This window comes from Podarcis vaucheri (assembly GCF_965113315.1).
Source record: "Podarcis vaucheri genome assembly, chromosome: 13".
NCBI classification, from domain to species: Eukaryota; Metazoa; Chordata; class Lepidosauria; order Squamata; family Lacertidae; genus Podarcis; species Podarcis vaucheri.
In genome coordinates this window covers 56,118,628-56,132,524 of record NC_138751.1, presented here as the reverse complement: position 1 = coordinate 56,132,524, position 13,897 = coordinate 56,118,628, and the positions used below count along the sequence as shown (strand labels likewise).

Genomic DNA, 13,897 nt, shown 5'->3' with positions numbered 1-13,897 from the left:
CCCCTGGGCCTGAGCAGCATTAATGTGTAGCAACCCATGCAACAGCCTCACGTTACGGACTTCTCCACTCTTGGCATCCAATAAGAAGGGTGATGAGAGGGTTGTGTTATGCACCATTCCCATATCACAGATTTCAGATTTCATAAAGTCTACCAATTTCTCTCTTTTTATTTTAGCTACCTGTAATTCTGCAGGCATGGGTAACCCCAAATACAGAGCCAAGTTTTGTTTCTGTGTTGCCATCTCCAAAATCACAGGTGCCTCTGTGAAAAATTCCTTCACATCCCCTCTTTCTCAAATAGCATTTCTTCCCCAGTATTCAAACTACAGTGGTACCTCGCAAGATGAATGCCTTGCAAGACAAAAAAACTCGCTAGACGAAAGGTTTTTTCGTTTTCGATTTGCATCGCAAGACGAATTCCCCTATGGGCTTGCTTCGCAAGACGAAAACTTTTCGCGACTTTGTTAAACCGTTAAAACCGTGCTTCGCAAGACGAAAAATTCGCTAGGCGGCAAAACTCGCGGAACGAATTAATTTCGTCTTGCGAGGCACCACTGTATATACATTATCTCTGCAATCCTTACCTTCAAGACAGGCTAGAATTATTGAGGTGCTGGTACTGCAGATGATAGCTGAAAATGAGAACAGTGGTTTGCCTATTCTCATACAGTGAGATCATAGATGAGCTGAGGATTTCCTGGCACTGTGCTCATCATATGCTTAGCCCCCAGGTGACACCAGATTAGGAGCAACATGTTGTGTACACACACTGTCCTGTTTCCCAACTAGTGAGCTCATTCCCCCCCCCCCAGACTGAATAACTTTTACAACATCTGCACAGAGCAATCACTTACCTTAGATTTACAGGAGGATGTGGGTGCCAGTGTGATTGGCCAGGGTGCATATTGGGATGATACGGAGGCTGGAAATAAAATATGAACCTAGGTTACTGAAGAATTTGTAATCTCGCTTACATAGGTTAAAATTTCCACAGCAGACTTTTAGGAAGGAAGGAAGGAAGGAAGGAAGGAAGGAAGGAAGGAAGGAAGGAAGATACTGAAACTTCTTACAGACTGGCAGAGAACTTTATAGTTGCCTATAAGGCAAATATTGATTCCAATTCTGAGCAAAAACACATTCGAAAGTTTGCTTTGACTTTTGAGGTTCCTCTTCACATGTAGCGACCAGGTGTGCCCTTGACTAGGGGTAAAGTGGGGAGTCCCGAGATATGAGAATGAACTGTATCACTTCAGACTCTGGGTGACCATGTTTTGAATGCAAAATAAATATATAAAAGGCTTCCCTACAACTGGCTATAGTAGTAGGGGAATTAGGCAACAATATTTCTTTCTTCTGTGCTAGTTTTATATTTGCAGTGGTGGACAGGCATTTTTAACAAAGCGATTCCCTCTCCTGTAATCTGAAATAGTACAGGCATTCCGCCTCCTCACAGTTCCCTTATGCTGTATGTATCAATCCAGTCTGAAATAAACCTAATTCTTTGCTGAAAGTGACACCACTCTTATACCACACATTCCTGGGTCTAGAAGCATACTTCTGAATTGTTGCAATACTCTAAATGAGACACTGATACTACTTTTGTGGCTAGAGATCTGGTCGGCCATCTATCTCACTAGGCTGCTGTGACCATTTGTCACTTCTCTTTTTTCTGAGTACTTGAGTTTACGTACATCTGTTGTTATGTATCGCCACTGCGTCCAAAATGGAACCACACAACTGGTAGACTGACAGCATCCTCCAAGTGATTTTGATTTGTTCAAGCATTTTCACACATTTCATAGGTGAAATCTTATAATCTCGGTTACTCATTGCTCTCTAATAAGTGCATGTGTACAATGCATAGATTTGAAACATAAATTTAATCTTAATCAAACTTTCTAATTTTCTTTCTTAAAGAAATCCCCTTGAATGCCAGCTTTCAGATACGGCTTCACTTTTAGCCAACATACTTCACAAACATACAAACATATGAAAGGCACATGACATTAGCACACCAAAAATATTCACAATCACAAATGGTAAAGCAAGCAAGCAAGAGAGTCACTTTGATCATGACACTGTTGGTGCTATAACTAAGGTAACAGAAAACTAAGAATTCAGCATTCCTCTTACCTGATAGTTATGGACTTCTTGGTTATTTTTAGTGCTAAAACAAAAATGATATTATTATTTTTTGCATAGTTCTCATAAAGTGTAACACAGAAGCTTATCTTATTAATGAACAAGGCAAGCTAACGCAAGGGGGAAAATGCCTTTAAGATCTTAGCAAGCAGGTTTGAATTATGTTTTAAGTAGTGTAGCTATTAGAATGGCAGCTCAAGAGACTGCAACTTGCGGAGGTGCTTTTGCAAAACATTGCCTGCATCTCCCCTCTTCAATCCCTCTCACGCAGCTGACCAACAGGATGATGTGCTCCATTCTCCTTCCAACAGCATATTGCCATCTGTGCCTCAACCTCGTGAAGTGAAACTTCTGGGGCAGATGGAACATCTGCAAACATTCCATGTTTGCCTCAGCCAGTGGCTATGGAAGACTAATTTATTAGATTTATACCCCTCCAAGGATCCAAAGACAGTTTACAGCATAAACAATTCCCAACTGAATTCAGTTGCAATGGTTCAAATCAGTTTTGAATGTTGGAGGGAGGATTCAAACACTGGAGAAGCACACGATCCTGCCGCCTGCTTCTGAAGCACAAATTAAGTGCTCAGGAACATCATGCCTGTATTCTGAGTTAAGAGATGAGGAGCGTCACTGCTTGTAAAATGTTTTCTGTCCCTATTCTGATCTCTTAATGGGACACATTAGGACTTCCTGCACTAGGAGGTTTCCAGTACCTTTATCTAGGGGCAGCTTGGATAGCAGATGCCAAACCAAATAATTAATGTGAAAGATGGATCACACTTACCAAATCTGGGGTGCTTTGAGAGTGTTGCTTGCTAAGAGAGGGCACAGAAAAGCAAGGGTAAACATCACTACTTTTGAAAAAAACCAATCCTCTGTTTTTTATACAGGATAACATTCCAGCATTACATAAGGGGCAGCAAGTGACAAAAGGGGGAATAAGTAGGTCTGTCTGCCCTAAGTTTTCATGTACAGCCCCCATGGTCTCCTCTCCATCCAACTCCTACTCATGAAAACAGGGTGGAGATGAATGAGGCACCTACAACTGAACTCTCCTCTCTGTGCTTCCCAACCTAGGCACATAAAGTACAGCCCACTAAATGTACAGCCCACTTCTGTGGGTGAAAAGGAGAGTATGTGACTGAAGATTGTGCCAAAAAGCTAATGCAGCTATGCTTAGGGTCCACCTTCAAAAGGCGTTGATGGTGTCCAGATGTTACGTTATGCCATAGGTTAGCGCGACAAGAAAAAGCTGCAGAGAGCCTCTGACTTGTATTCCGCCCTTCACTCGTATCCTCTGGTGGGACCACAAGAAGTTCAGAAACTTCCACTTCCAACTTAGATTAATCACAACTTGTTGTGTCACTCAATCCAGACACAGCATGAATCTTAACTATGGTTCGTTTGAAACAAACTTCAAACCAGGGGTTATGAAGTTGACTTGTTTAAACAAGCCATAGCTAACATTACCCACAATTTAGGGTTCCAGTGTCATACTGAACTGTAGTTAATGGAAATTAGAACCGAAATCATCCGAGCTCTCGCAGGTGTGTAAGAAGAGGGGAGGAGAACAAGGCTTGCTGTGCCTTGCTCTCATCAGGCTAAACTATGGTCTGTCTCATGAGTGCTGCTTCTTCATAACTGTAGGCGTTGTCGACTTCTTTAAGGCCTCTGTTGTATTTGATGAACAACGTACAGAGAAGTACCTTGCCTGAACTTGGGGCTTTTCAAGTGCTTCGGAGAAGCAATAAACCAGAAAAATAATGAGTGCGGGAAAGGAAACTGACAGAAACAAAACAAAATGAACAAAATATAATTGGGAGGGGAGATTTAAGAACAAACTAGCAAACAGGAGCACTACAAAGTGGAAGGGGAACTTTGTTTTAGAACACCCCCTTGCATTTCTTCATGGTGTGATGAAACAAAGCCATTATGGTATGTGAGATGCAATGGAGAAAATAAGCTCTAATTTTAGTTAAGCAGTTTGCTTAATGAATATGGCATGCAAGTTCGCTGCAAATTCTAACCTTTGAAAGTTGAATGCCTTCGGGACGGGTATCGCTTGCTGGGCCTCCTTTCAAAGGTACTGGCTCTGCGTAGTCTGGATCCACGTGTTGCCTGGTATTCTGTTCGACCACTTAAAAAAATAAGACGTAACGAAGACTTACTATATAATCTACTTGGAAGCAAGTCCCAGCAAGTTCAACAATATTTTCCTCCAGGTAAGAGGGCATAAGTTTTCAGCCTTAGTTTACTTCACTAACAGCTCCCATCCTCAAAACACAAAACCTACACAGTCATATAAATGCTGTATGCCAAACCCAGACTTTAGCCTAGTACAGCTGTATTTTACACTTATTTGTGGCTTCATAAATCATCTCTTTCCCCAAGAAAATTAAAGACAACAAGGGCACTTCATAGCAATCAATATAGCTACAAGTATGGCTGTCACTCAGTTTCAGAAATCTTAAGTGGATAAATCATTGGAGTCTCAACTGACCAATTAATTCTGCATAAGCCTGTATATCATACTGTGAGTGACACCTGTCAAGGATACAGGTGCTGCTACACTAAAGTAACAACACCTCACAAATGCAGAATGGACATCACGTGTCACTTGTAAAAGTACAAGTTCCACAGATAAAATGATTTGAATGGGCTCATATAGGGAAAGGCAACCTTAAGAAAACTGGACCCAAAACTGGACATAGCAATAGCAATAGCATGAACTTGGCCCAGTAACAAATTAGCACCCAGTGAGTATAGGTGTATACATTTGGGGGGGGGGGTTGCCTGTCCTGCAACTCTAAATTACCAGATTACAAAAACCTCAGCCTCAAAAGAGTCCTCAGAATATAGCACTCAGAATATGAGCAAAGAGCTGCCTTGCAAAGCAGAAGCGAAGCCAAGACCTCCAGGACTTCCGGAGGGTTTCCCTACTCATGCTCACCCTCTCCAATTGCTAGAAGGAACCAGACACCATTCCTACTTATCCAAGCCTGCCAATGTGTCTGGCAGGAAAGAGACTCCTATTAAAACAAGCAGAAGAAGAAGAAGAAGAGTTTGGATTTGATATCCCGCCTTTCACTCCCTTTAAGGAGTCTCAAAGCGGCTGACATTCTCCTTTCCCTTCCTCTCCCACAACAAACACTCTGTGAGGTGAGTGGGGCTGAGAGACTTCAAAGAAGTGTGACTGGCCCAAGGTCACCCAGCAGCTGCAGGTGGAGGAGCGGAGACGCGAACCCGGTTCCCCAGATTACGAGACTACCGCTTTTAACCACTACACCACACTGGCTCTCAAACAAACAAACAAGCCAAATTTTTGTGACTTAGCAGCTTCTGTGGCCTTATTTGCAAGGGTGAATATGCAACTAGGTACCTGAATCGAAAGCGGGATCCCAGCCTGATAAAATCTGACCGGCTAGATTTACTGTTTGCAGGTGTGCGCAACCGAAAGAAGGCATGATGCTCCACTGCACATTTCCAGAGATGCTTGCAGGTTTTAGCATTGTCTAATCTGAAAACAAATGTGTGCTCTTGCTCTCTACCCTGAAAGACAAAAAATGGAAGCCTTGTAAGTTTTCATGCAACCAATGTCACAGAAAGAGAGCTTGAACTGTCAATGTGCTGAATATCTCAGGGTCAACTGCTGAACTCCTGGGACTCTGGCTATTGCGAGGTTGGGTTCATTACCTGATCATCATCTTCGACCACCACAAGGGTCAGCTTGCTCTTTTTGAAGTCCATTTTTGTGATTTTAGGCCTGGTCACAGAGAAGACAGATGACGTAAACGGTTAATTCTCAAGAGAAACAAAACATTATGTAACATATTTATATATAAATGCTGTTTTATTATTATCATGCTAATCTGAAGAGCCGGGGGAGGGGTGTCAATCTCTCCGTTTTTTTAGTGGGTGGGGAGAGATTAGTATTGAATAACAGTAAGTAGGAATTACTCACCAAAAAAACAAACCTATTTTGTTTGCCCCTTCAAAGATCAAGATCCCTGTTGGTGTCAATCCAAGAGCATAGTCACAACCATCCCTTCCCTACAAGCAAACAAATGATGTTATTTCAAACACAAAAAATCATCTGCCAGACGTACATTCAGAAAGTGAAACAGGTGAAGGAAGTTGCTTTTAAGCACAATGTCTTAGAGCCACACTGCGAACCTCGTTCCCAGCCCTTGCATAAAGAAATTGCAGGGAGAAGCTCTTACCTTCACTACATGCATATCCACCCCATACATCTCTAGCCATTTGGCTTTGTTCAAGTAGCACATTTCTGCCTGTGCAGGGCTCTTTCCCCTATGAAAAGGAAAGGGAGAAAAACAGTTCTTAATCAAAAGTATTGCTTCTTTCCTTCCACCAAACCTTAGGGATTCAGTTTTGGGTTTATTCACACTTCCACTGCTTTCCTTTGGGAGAAACTGCTCTTTAGCCCTCAGTCAGAGCAAATGGCAATTCTAGTATTTTTCCAGATTGACATTTGCTCTGCTAAAGAGCAGGTTTTCCCTGGGAAAGGAGAGGAGCAAGGGGGAAAAGGCTTGGACTCGGGCCTAGAAAGTGTGGGTCAAGCAGACCCATGCTTTCTAGGCATGGGACAAGCGGAGGTGTGGACAAGCCCTTTGCATGTCTTACTACAGAGACCAGAAGCTGTTTATCTAGTAGGATGGAGCTGTAGCAATACCTTCCCATTTGCTGGGTGGGAGGTGGACGAAGCGGTGGGGAGATGAGTGTGGGAACGCTAGCACCAAATTGGCTTTGCCAGTGTGCCCGCACCACACTGACCTCCCCACCACCTTGCCCCTCTCCCTCCTGGCAGGGATGGCCCATCCCATTTCACCACCTGAGGCAAAATGGGAAGGTGCCATCTTCACCACCGCCCCTCCACCACAGCCTCGCTTATTGGGGGCGCACAGCTGAAGCTGCTGGCGTGATCTTGCTGGAAGCAGAAACTGCAGCCGCTTCTCGTTTCTCCAGTGATAGTGGTGGGGCAACCACACCCCGACACAGAAGCAGTGGCGGCAGTGGTGAGATCTAGCTATAATTCCGTAAGATCTCCCCGCTGCTCCTGCTGCTGCTTCTCTTCTCTTCTCCAGCAGCAGCAGGGGCAGGCAGGTGCCCTTAGGGGATTCCTCAGTCTGCCTTGTGGGCAAGCCACCCCTCTCCTGGTAAGCAGCAGCAGTGTTGCTGCTAGGAGGCCAGAGTTGTGGCAGAGCTCAATTCACTTCTTTGCTGGTCTCTCTCTTTCTCTCTCTCTCTCATCACATGCTAAATTGCAGATAAAATCAGGTATCTTCCCACCATACCTGAATTCTTTCCACTTCTGAAAGATTTCAAATTCCATTGCTTCAGTTTGATTAGGAGTAAATAGGAATTCTGAAACAAGTTCTGGAGTGTGTTCAGGGAGCTCACATTCGCCAAGCTCAGCTGTCAAAAGTTGGAAATTCCAAATAAGATATCACATCGAAGTAGATTATAAACACTACTATCTTTTCCAAGCTAAGATGTTATTAGAAAACACCTTCTCCATTTAAGTTTTCCAGCTTAAACAAATTCAGAGCAAGGGAGCAATAAGCAACAGAGAAAGTTAGATATTCTGGTCTGTGGGAAAAGGTATTACTCAGATTTGTAACACAAATTCATTGGGTACTCCTGGATTTATTATGAGTATTAAGAGCATATATAAAATAAATAATTTCACTTGAAAAAAGCCTTTAGATTAAGCGGAACAACCTCCTGCCCTAAGGAAGAACATCCCTCAGATGCTAAGGGAGGGAGCAGCTTTGCTCTCAGTCCCCACGCTCCCTGCTGCTCCTGCCCAGGAGCCAGGTCACACCAGCTGTGCATTCAACCTTGCACACGAGTTGATTTGGATCCCACCCCCTTGTACGAAAGAGCTGTGTACCAAATGCACAGGTGCCAAGTGGCGCCCCTGCTGGGTGCTGTGCCTGGGCGTGTCTGGGTGGCCGACTTGACACATTTTTTGAATGCACGGATCTCTTTTCAAGAGGCAGGGAGAGAATGTAAGAGAGCAACTATGTGAAGAACATCACATTTTTCTCTTATTTGAAAGATCTCTAGAACAACTGCATTTTATGAACAGATCATTTCTTAATTTCCTTGGTAGCGAGATTCATTCTTTATCCCAACAGTTATTGGCATTGTACAGTGAGGGGGGAAAGTATTTGATTCTTGCTATAAATTTGCCCATTTGCCCTCTGACGAAGAAATGACTAGTCCATAATTTTAATGGTAGGTTTATTGTAGCTGTGAGAGACAGAATAACAACAGGAAAACCCCCAGAAACCCAGAAGACAAAAGTCAGAGATTGTGATGTGTATTATAATGAGTGAAATAAGTATTTGATCCCTTTGCAAAAGATGACTTAGTACTTGGTGGCAAAACCCTTGTTGGCAATAACAGAGGTCAGACATTTCTTGTAGGTGGCCACCAGGTTTGCACACATCTCAGGAGGTATTTTGTCCCACTCCTCTTTGCAGATCCTCTCCAAGTCAGTAAGATTTCGAGGCTGATGTGTAGCTACTCGAACCTTCAGCTGCCTCCACTGATTTTCGATGGGATTAAGGTCTGGAGACTGGCTAGGCCACTCCAGAATCTTAATGTGCTTCTTCTTGAGCCACTCCTTTGCTGCCTTGGCCATGTGTTTTGGGTCATTGTCATGCTGGAATACCCATCCTCGACCCATTTTCAGTGCCCTGGCTGAGGGAAGGAGGTGCTCACCCAAGATTTGACGATACATGGTCCCATCCATCATCCCTTCTATGCGGTCAGTGACGTAGCGTGGGGGGTGCAGGGGGGGCCGGCTGCAACGGGCACAACATCTGGGGGGGGCGCGCTCGGACTCGCAGCTCTCTGCCCCCTGCTAAAATCCATGGGTTAGGGGGTGCAAATTACTTGCCTTGCCCCGGGTGCTGACAACCCACGCTACGCCACTGTATGCGGTGAAGGTGTCCTGTCCCCTTAGCAGAAAAACACCCCCAAAGCATAATATGCCCCCCTCCATGTTTGACGGTGGGGATGGTTTTCTTGGGGTCGAAGGAAGCATTCCTCCTCCTCCAAACATGGCGAGTTGAGTTGATGCCAAAGAGCTCGACTTTGGTCTCATCTGACCACAACACTTTCACCCAGTTCTCCTCTGGGTCATTCAGATGTGCATTGGCAAACTGTAGATGGGCCTGTACATGTGCTGTCTTGAGCAAGGGGACCTTGCAGGCTCTGCAAGATCTCTGTCCTTCACAGCGTAGTGTGTTACCAACTGTTTTCATGGTGACTATGGTCCCATTGACAAGTTCTGGGCTGTAGTTCTGGGCTGCTTCATCACCGTTCTCATGATCATTGCAACTCCACGAGATGAGATCTTGCATGGAGCCCCAGACCGAGGGAGGTTGACAGTTATTTTGTGTTTCTTCCATTTGCGAATTATTGCACCAACTGTTGTCACCTTCTCACCAAGATGCTTGGCAATGGTCTTGTAGCCCAGCCCAGCCTTGTGCAGGTCTACAATCTTGTCCCTGACATCCTTGGACAGCTCTTTGGTCTAGGTCATGGTGGCTACTTTGGAATCTGCTGGATTGATTGCTTCTGTCGACAGGTGCCTTTTGTACAGGTACTGTAACGAGCTGGGATTACAGGTAAGACCTCTCCCTTACAGCAGGTGCTTCTAATCTCAGCTCCTTACATACAGTGAAGATACCAGGTAGCCTGACATCTGGCTGGTTAATAGGGGATCAAATACTTATTTCACTCATTATAATGCACATCACTCTCTGACTTTTGTCTTCTGGGTTTCTGGGGGGTTTCCTGTTGTTATTCTGTCTCTCACAGCTACAATAAACCTCATTAAAATTATGAACTGGTCATTTCTTCATCAGAGGGCAAATGGGCAAATTTAGCAGGGGATCAAATACTTTCCCCCCCTCACTGTATATATTTTTTTTCTCCTCTCTTGTTTCCACTAAGCCAATTCAGATTTTTTCAAATGAACAAATTTAAGTATTACAACCAAGCCATTTACTATTTCTGTGAAAGCATTATTTCATAGAAACATGGTTAGCGATTTGGGACAGGAACTGAAGCCTAACATACATACATGAGTTTTAGCTGTCAGTTCCCTGTCAGCAATTAACGTGTAACTATGGGAGAGTTTTCACAGGCTGCAGAAGAGCTTCCATCAGACTTTCTGACAGGCAAAGGCTACTGGGAAAGAGAAAGACTGCCTTCTCTTGGAAGACAAGTACTACGGAGCCTGTTACTCCCCCCCCCCTTAAAGTTCAGTTCAAGTAAAGTTCAAACAGGCCGTATGTAGGTCTACTCTGTCTGCAGCAGTTCCAGGCACCACCATAGCTCTGACACATGGCCTTTGGCGGCCAGATGTGAATGAGCAACCAACACTGGGATATACCTTGGAGACACAAAGCAGCGAGTTCTACAGCTGTTTCATAAGGGCATTTCAATCTGCAAAAAAAGATACAAATATTTCAGTAAACAACAATAATCCCTCACAAAGAAGCCCCCCTCCCCTCCATCAATTGAACATTATTATTTATTAATTAACATATTTCATATTATTTCTCTTAAATGACATTCAAGGTGGCCAACTGCAAACAATTGGATACACAATCCAATTACAGTAGTTACAAGTGAAACCATTTTAAAAAACCTTTTATGAATTCTCCTGCAATGTTAAAACGCCATATCCATGAACTCCATATCCATGGAGTATGGAAATGCTTAAATAAATAATTTTTGGCTGGCCTTGGCTGCGGCTGCCAGAGCATGCAACACCCCCATCTCTTCCACTACCTTGTGAGGAGCTAACTCTATGCTTGGGTATTACCACTTTGTGCACACAGAAAACTAGTATTCAAGGGGGAAAGTTTTTGGCCTTGCCGTCTCCATAAGCTAATTTTCTATGTGCAGGAAACTGCTCTGTGTAGAGAATCATTTGGCCATATGAGCTCCCACTGACAGGATGAAGGGGTACAACTCAGAGACGGCTTTACCACCCTTGTAGAACCAAGCCTAGTTAAACAGCAGGTACAAGCCTTGCCATTTTCCTATTCTGCACTTGCCAGATCAGGAGTGAGGGTGACTTGCCAAGCCCACTTAACGGTCCCTGATTCATGTTTCCCTTCTATGGAAACAGAGCAAACTCCTACTACACCAGTTATTCAGACCTCCCCTGCCCCCACACCAAATAATTACATGTGTAACAGTTACAGATAGGTAGCCGTGTTGGTCTGCCATAGTCAAAATAAAAAAATTCCTTCCAGTAGCACCTTAAAGACCAACCAAGTTAGTTCTTGGTATGAGCTTTCGTGTGCATGCACACTTCTTCAGATACACTGAAGAATACACTGTTACACTGAAGAATACACTGTTACACATGTATGTAACATACACTGTTACACATGTATACATGTATACACATGTATACATGTGTAACAGTGCAACCACTGCCAAGCCTAATCTTAGCATGTAAGAGCTTCTCATGCCCTTTCAAAACGAAAGGTGAAATACTTAACTATTAGCTGCAAATATAACATGTTACTTTGTTTATTTCCATGAGGAAGAAGGAAGTCGCTCAAAGGATTTTACACACTCCATGTAACAATTAACCAATCAAAAAGGGTCCCTTTCAAAAGCGCGTGACGAAAGATAAACTTTCCCGCAAGGACTCTACAGAGAAAGGCTCTCTGTTGTTGACCAAGACTGCAATCCTTAGCACTTAGGGCTCATCCACACTTTCTAGTCACAGGTCCAAGCTTTCCACTGGCAAAACTGCATTTTGCCACTAAAACGGCAGAAAACCCAATTGCCATTTGCTCCAATTAAGTGGTAAAACGTGGGTTTTCCTGGGGAAAGCGCTGGAACCAAAAAACACCAAAACCCCTCGGACACAGACCTGGAAAGCCTGGCCCTGTGCCTAGACACATGGAGCAAAGGAAAGTATGAATGAGCTCTTACAAGGGAGAAAGGTGCATTGCAATCCTGAACATACTTCCCTAGGAGTAATTCCCACTGAATTCAGCAGGACTTGCTTCTGAATAGACTTGTTTAGGATTGCATGAAGGGCAGAATAGGAATAAATGCACTCAGGATTGCTCTGCAAAACTCTCCACTTTTATCAGATACAGGTGGAAACCAGTTAAACTTCCACCAGCTTTTTTTAAAGGTATCACTTCCTTTTCAAAAATACATTTTGGAGCAGAGACTTGTAGTAAAGGCTCCATTTGGGATGACATCTGCTATTCATGTTGACCGTAACACAGAGAGACAAAGTTTCACTTGCACTCTACAACTGCTTTCTCCTCCCTTGAACTGGTCTGTCAACTCAGATCTTCATCTGAGGCTCTTGCCAAGCTGCTACCTCCTTCCAACAGTTGGCAGGGGCACGGCTTCCAGAAAGCATACCTTTCCTCTGGCAATGCCAAGGTTCAGGGAATCTTGTCCCTTCCCCAGTGGCAGCCAAAAAGCAGATAAACACGAAGGGTCCTTACCACGTGATTTATTCCGTATTCACACAGAGAAAGGAATGTAGTCCTTATTCTATAATGGCGTTGCTCCGAGTAAAGCCCAACCCCCTCCGTCTCTCTTATCCTGTGTCATTCCTGTGCTGGCTAAGCTGAGCTTTCTGCCCTTGAGCTTTCTGCTCTCCTACCCTCAATGCACGCCTAGTCCTGGGAGAGGAGGGCTCAGAAATGCGCTCCAAAGACACGGAGTCGGTCAGCTGCCTCTGCCCCGGTGTTTCTTCTTTCTGTTGTTCCTCTCCCAATATTTCCCAGCTTTCCCCCTCTGCAGTCTCTGAACTATGTCCTTCTGCAAACCACAGTTCTAAATCTATACTGTCCTCCTGTTCTCGAGAGGGTTCAGGAGGAGGGGGCTGGCCCCCCTGAGTCCAGCCCCTGACAGGCAATAGCCCTTCCCCAAGCAAACCAACAGCACCTTTTAGATGCCAGAATAATTTGGTCCTGTTTGCTTAAGCATGTAATAGCAATTAATATTTACTGGCCATGACTGTTCTTTCCCTGCATTTCTTTTTTGTATTTTGTTATGGTTTTCAAATTTATCTTAGTTATTGTTTGCATTTTTATATTTTATTAACGGTGTTTGTAAGCCTGGCCTGAGGGCTTTTTTAATGGAAAGAGGGAAGTAAAAACATATTTCTATTATTATAACGGTAAAAAAGATAAAGGACCCTTGGACGGTTAAGTCCAGTCAAAAGTGACTATGGGCTTATGGCTCTCATCTCGCTTTCAGGCCAAGGGAGCCAGCATTTGTCCACAGACAGCTTTCCAGATCATGTGGCCAGCAGGACTAAACTGCTTCTGGTGCAATAGGGCACCATGACGGAAACCAGATCACGCAGAAATGTCGTTTACCTTCCCGCCGCAGTGGCTCCTATTTATCTACTTGTGCCAGCGTGCTTTTGAACTACTAGGTTGGCAGGAGCTGGGACAGAGGAATGGGAGCTCACCCCGTCGTGTGGATTCGAACTGCCAACCTTCCAATCGGCAAGCCCAAGAGGCTCAGTGGTTTAGACCACAGCACCACCCGCTCCCCAATATGCAGAGCAGTGATGTGCAAACCTTCCTTTCATCTTAGCTCAGATTAGTGTCATCTGAGTGTGGGAAGGTAATTAACATAGACACATACAGACACACCAGAAGAGGAAGATAGAACACTTTTGTCTTCCATTCCCATCACTCCAGGTCACTGTCCATG

General features: G+C 44.2%; 1 protein-coding gene across 5 annotated transcripts in view; it reads right to left on the bottom strand.

The window, feature by feature from the left end:
- The window catches only part of EPB41L4B (erythrocyte membrane protein band 4.1 like 4B), a 138,453-nt gene that overhangs the window by 73,132 nt on the left and 51,424 nt on the right, over positions 1–13,897 (bottom strand). For all 5 annotated transcript variants that reach the window (XM_082194808.1, XM_082194810.1, XM_082194809.1 and 2 more), the window contains exons 6-15: positions 10,575–10,627; positions 7,459–7,579; positions 6,367–6,454; positions 6,108–6,196; positions 5,840–5,909; positions 5,526–5,695; positions 4,174–4,283; positions 2,931–2,961; positions 2,135–2,168; positions 856–923 (exon numbers count right to left, since the gene is read on the bottom strand). In XM_082194808.1, the coding sequence (XP_082050934.1) occupies positions 856–923; positions 2,135–2,168; positions 2,931–2,961; positions 4,174–4,283; positions 5,526–5,695; positions 5,840–5,909; positions 6,108–6,196; positions 6,367–6,454; positions 7,459–7,579; positions 10,575–10,627 (834 nt within the window). The remainder of the gene's footprint in view (positions 1–855; positions 924–2,134; positions 2,169–2,930; positions 2,962–4,173; positions 4,284–5,525; positions 5,696–5,839; positions 5,910–6,107; positions 6,197–6,366; positions 6,455–7,458; positions 7,580–10,574; positions 10,628–13,897) is intronic.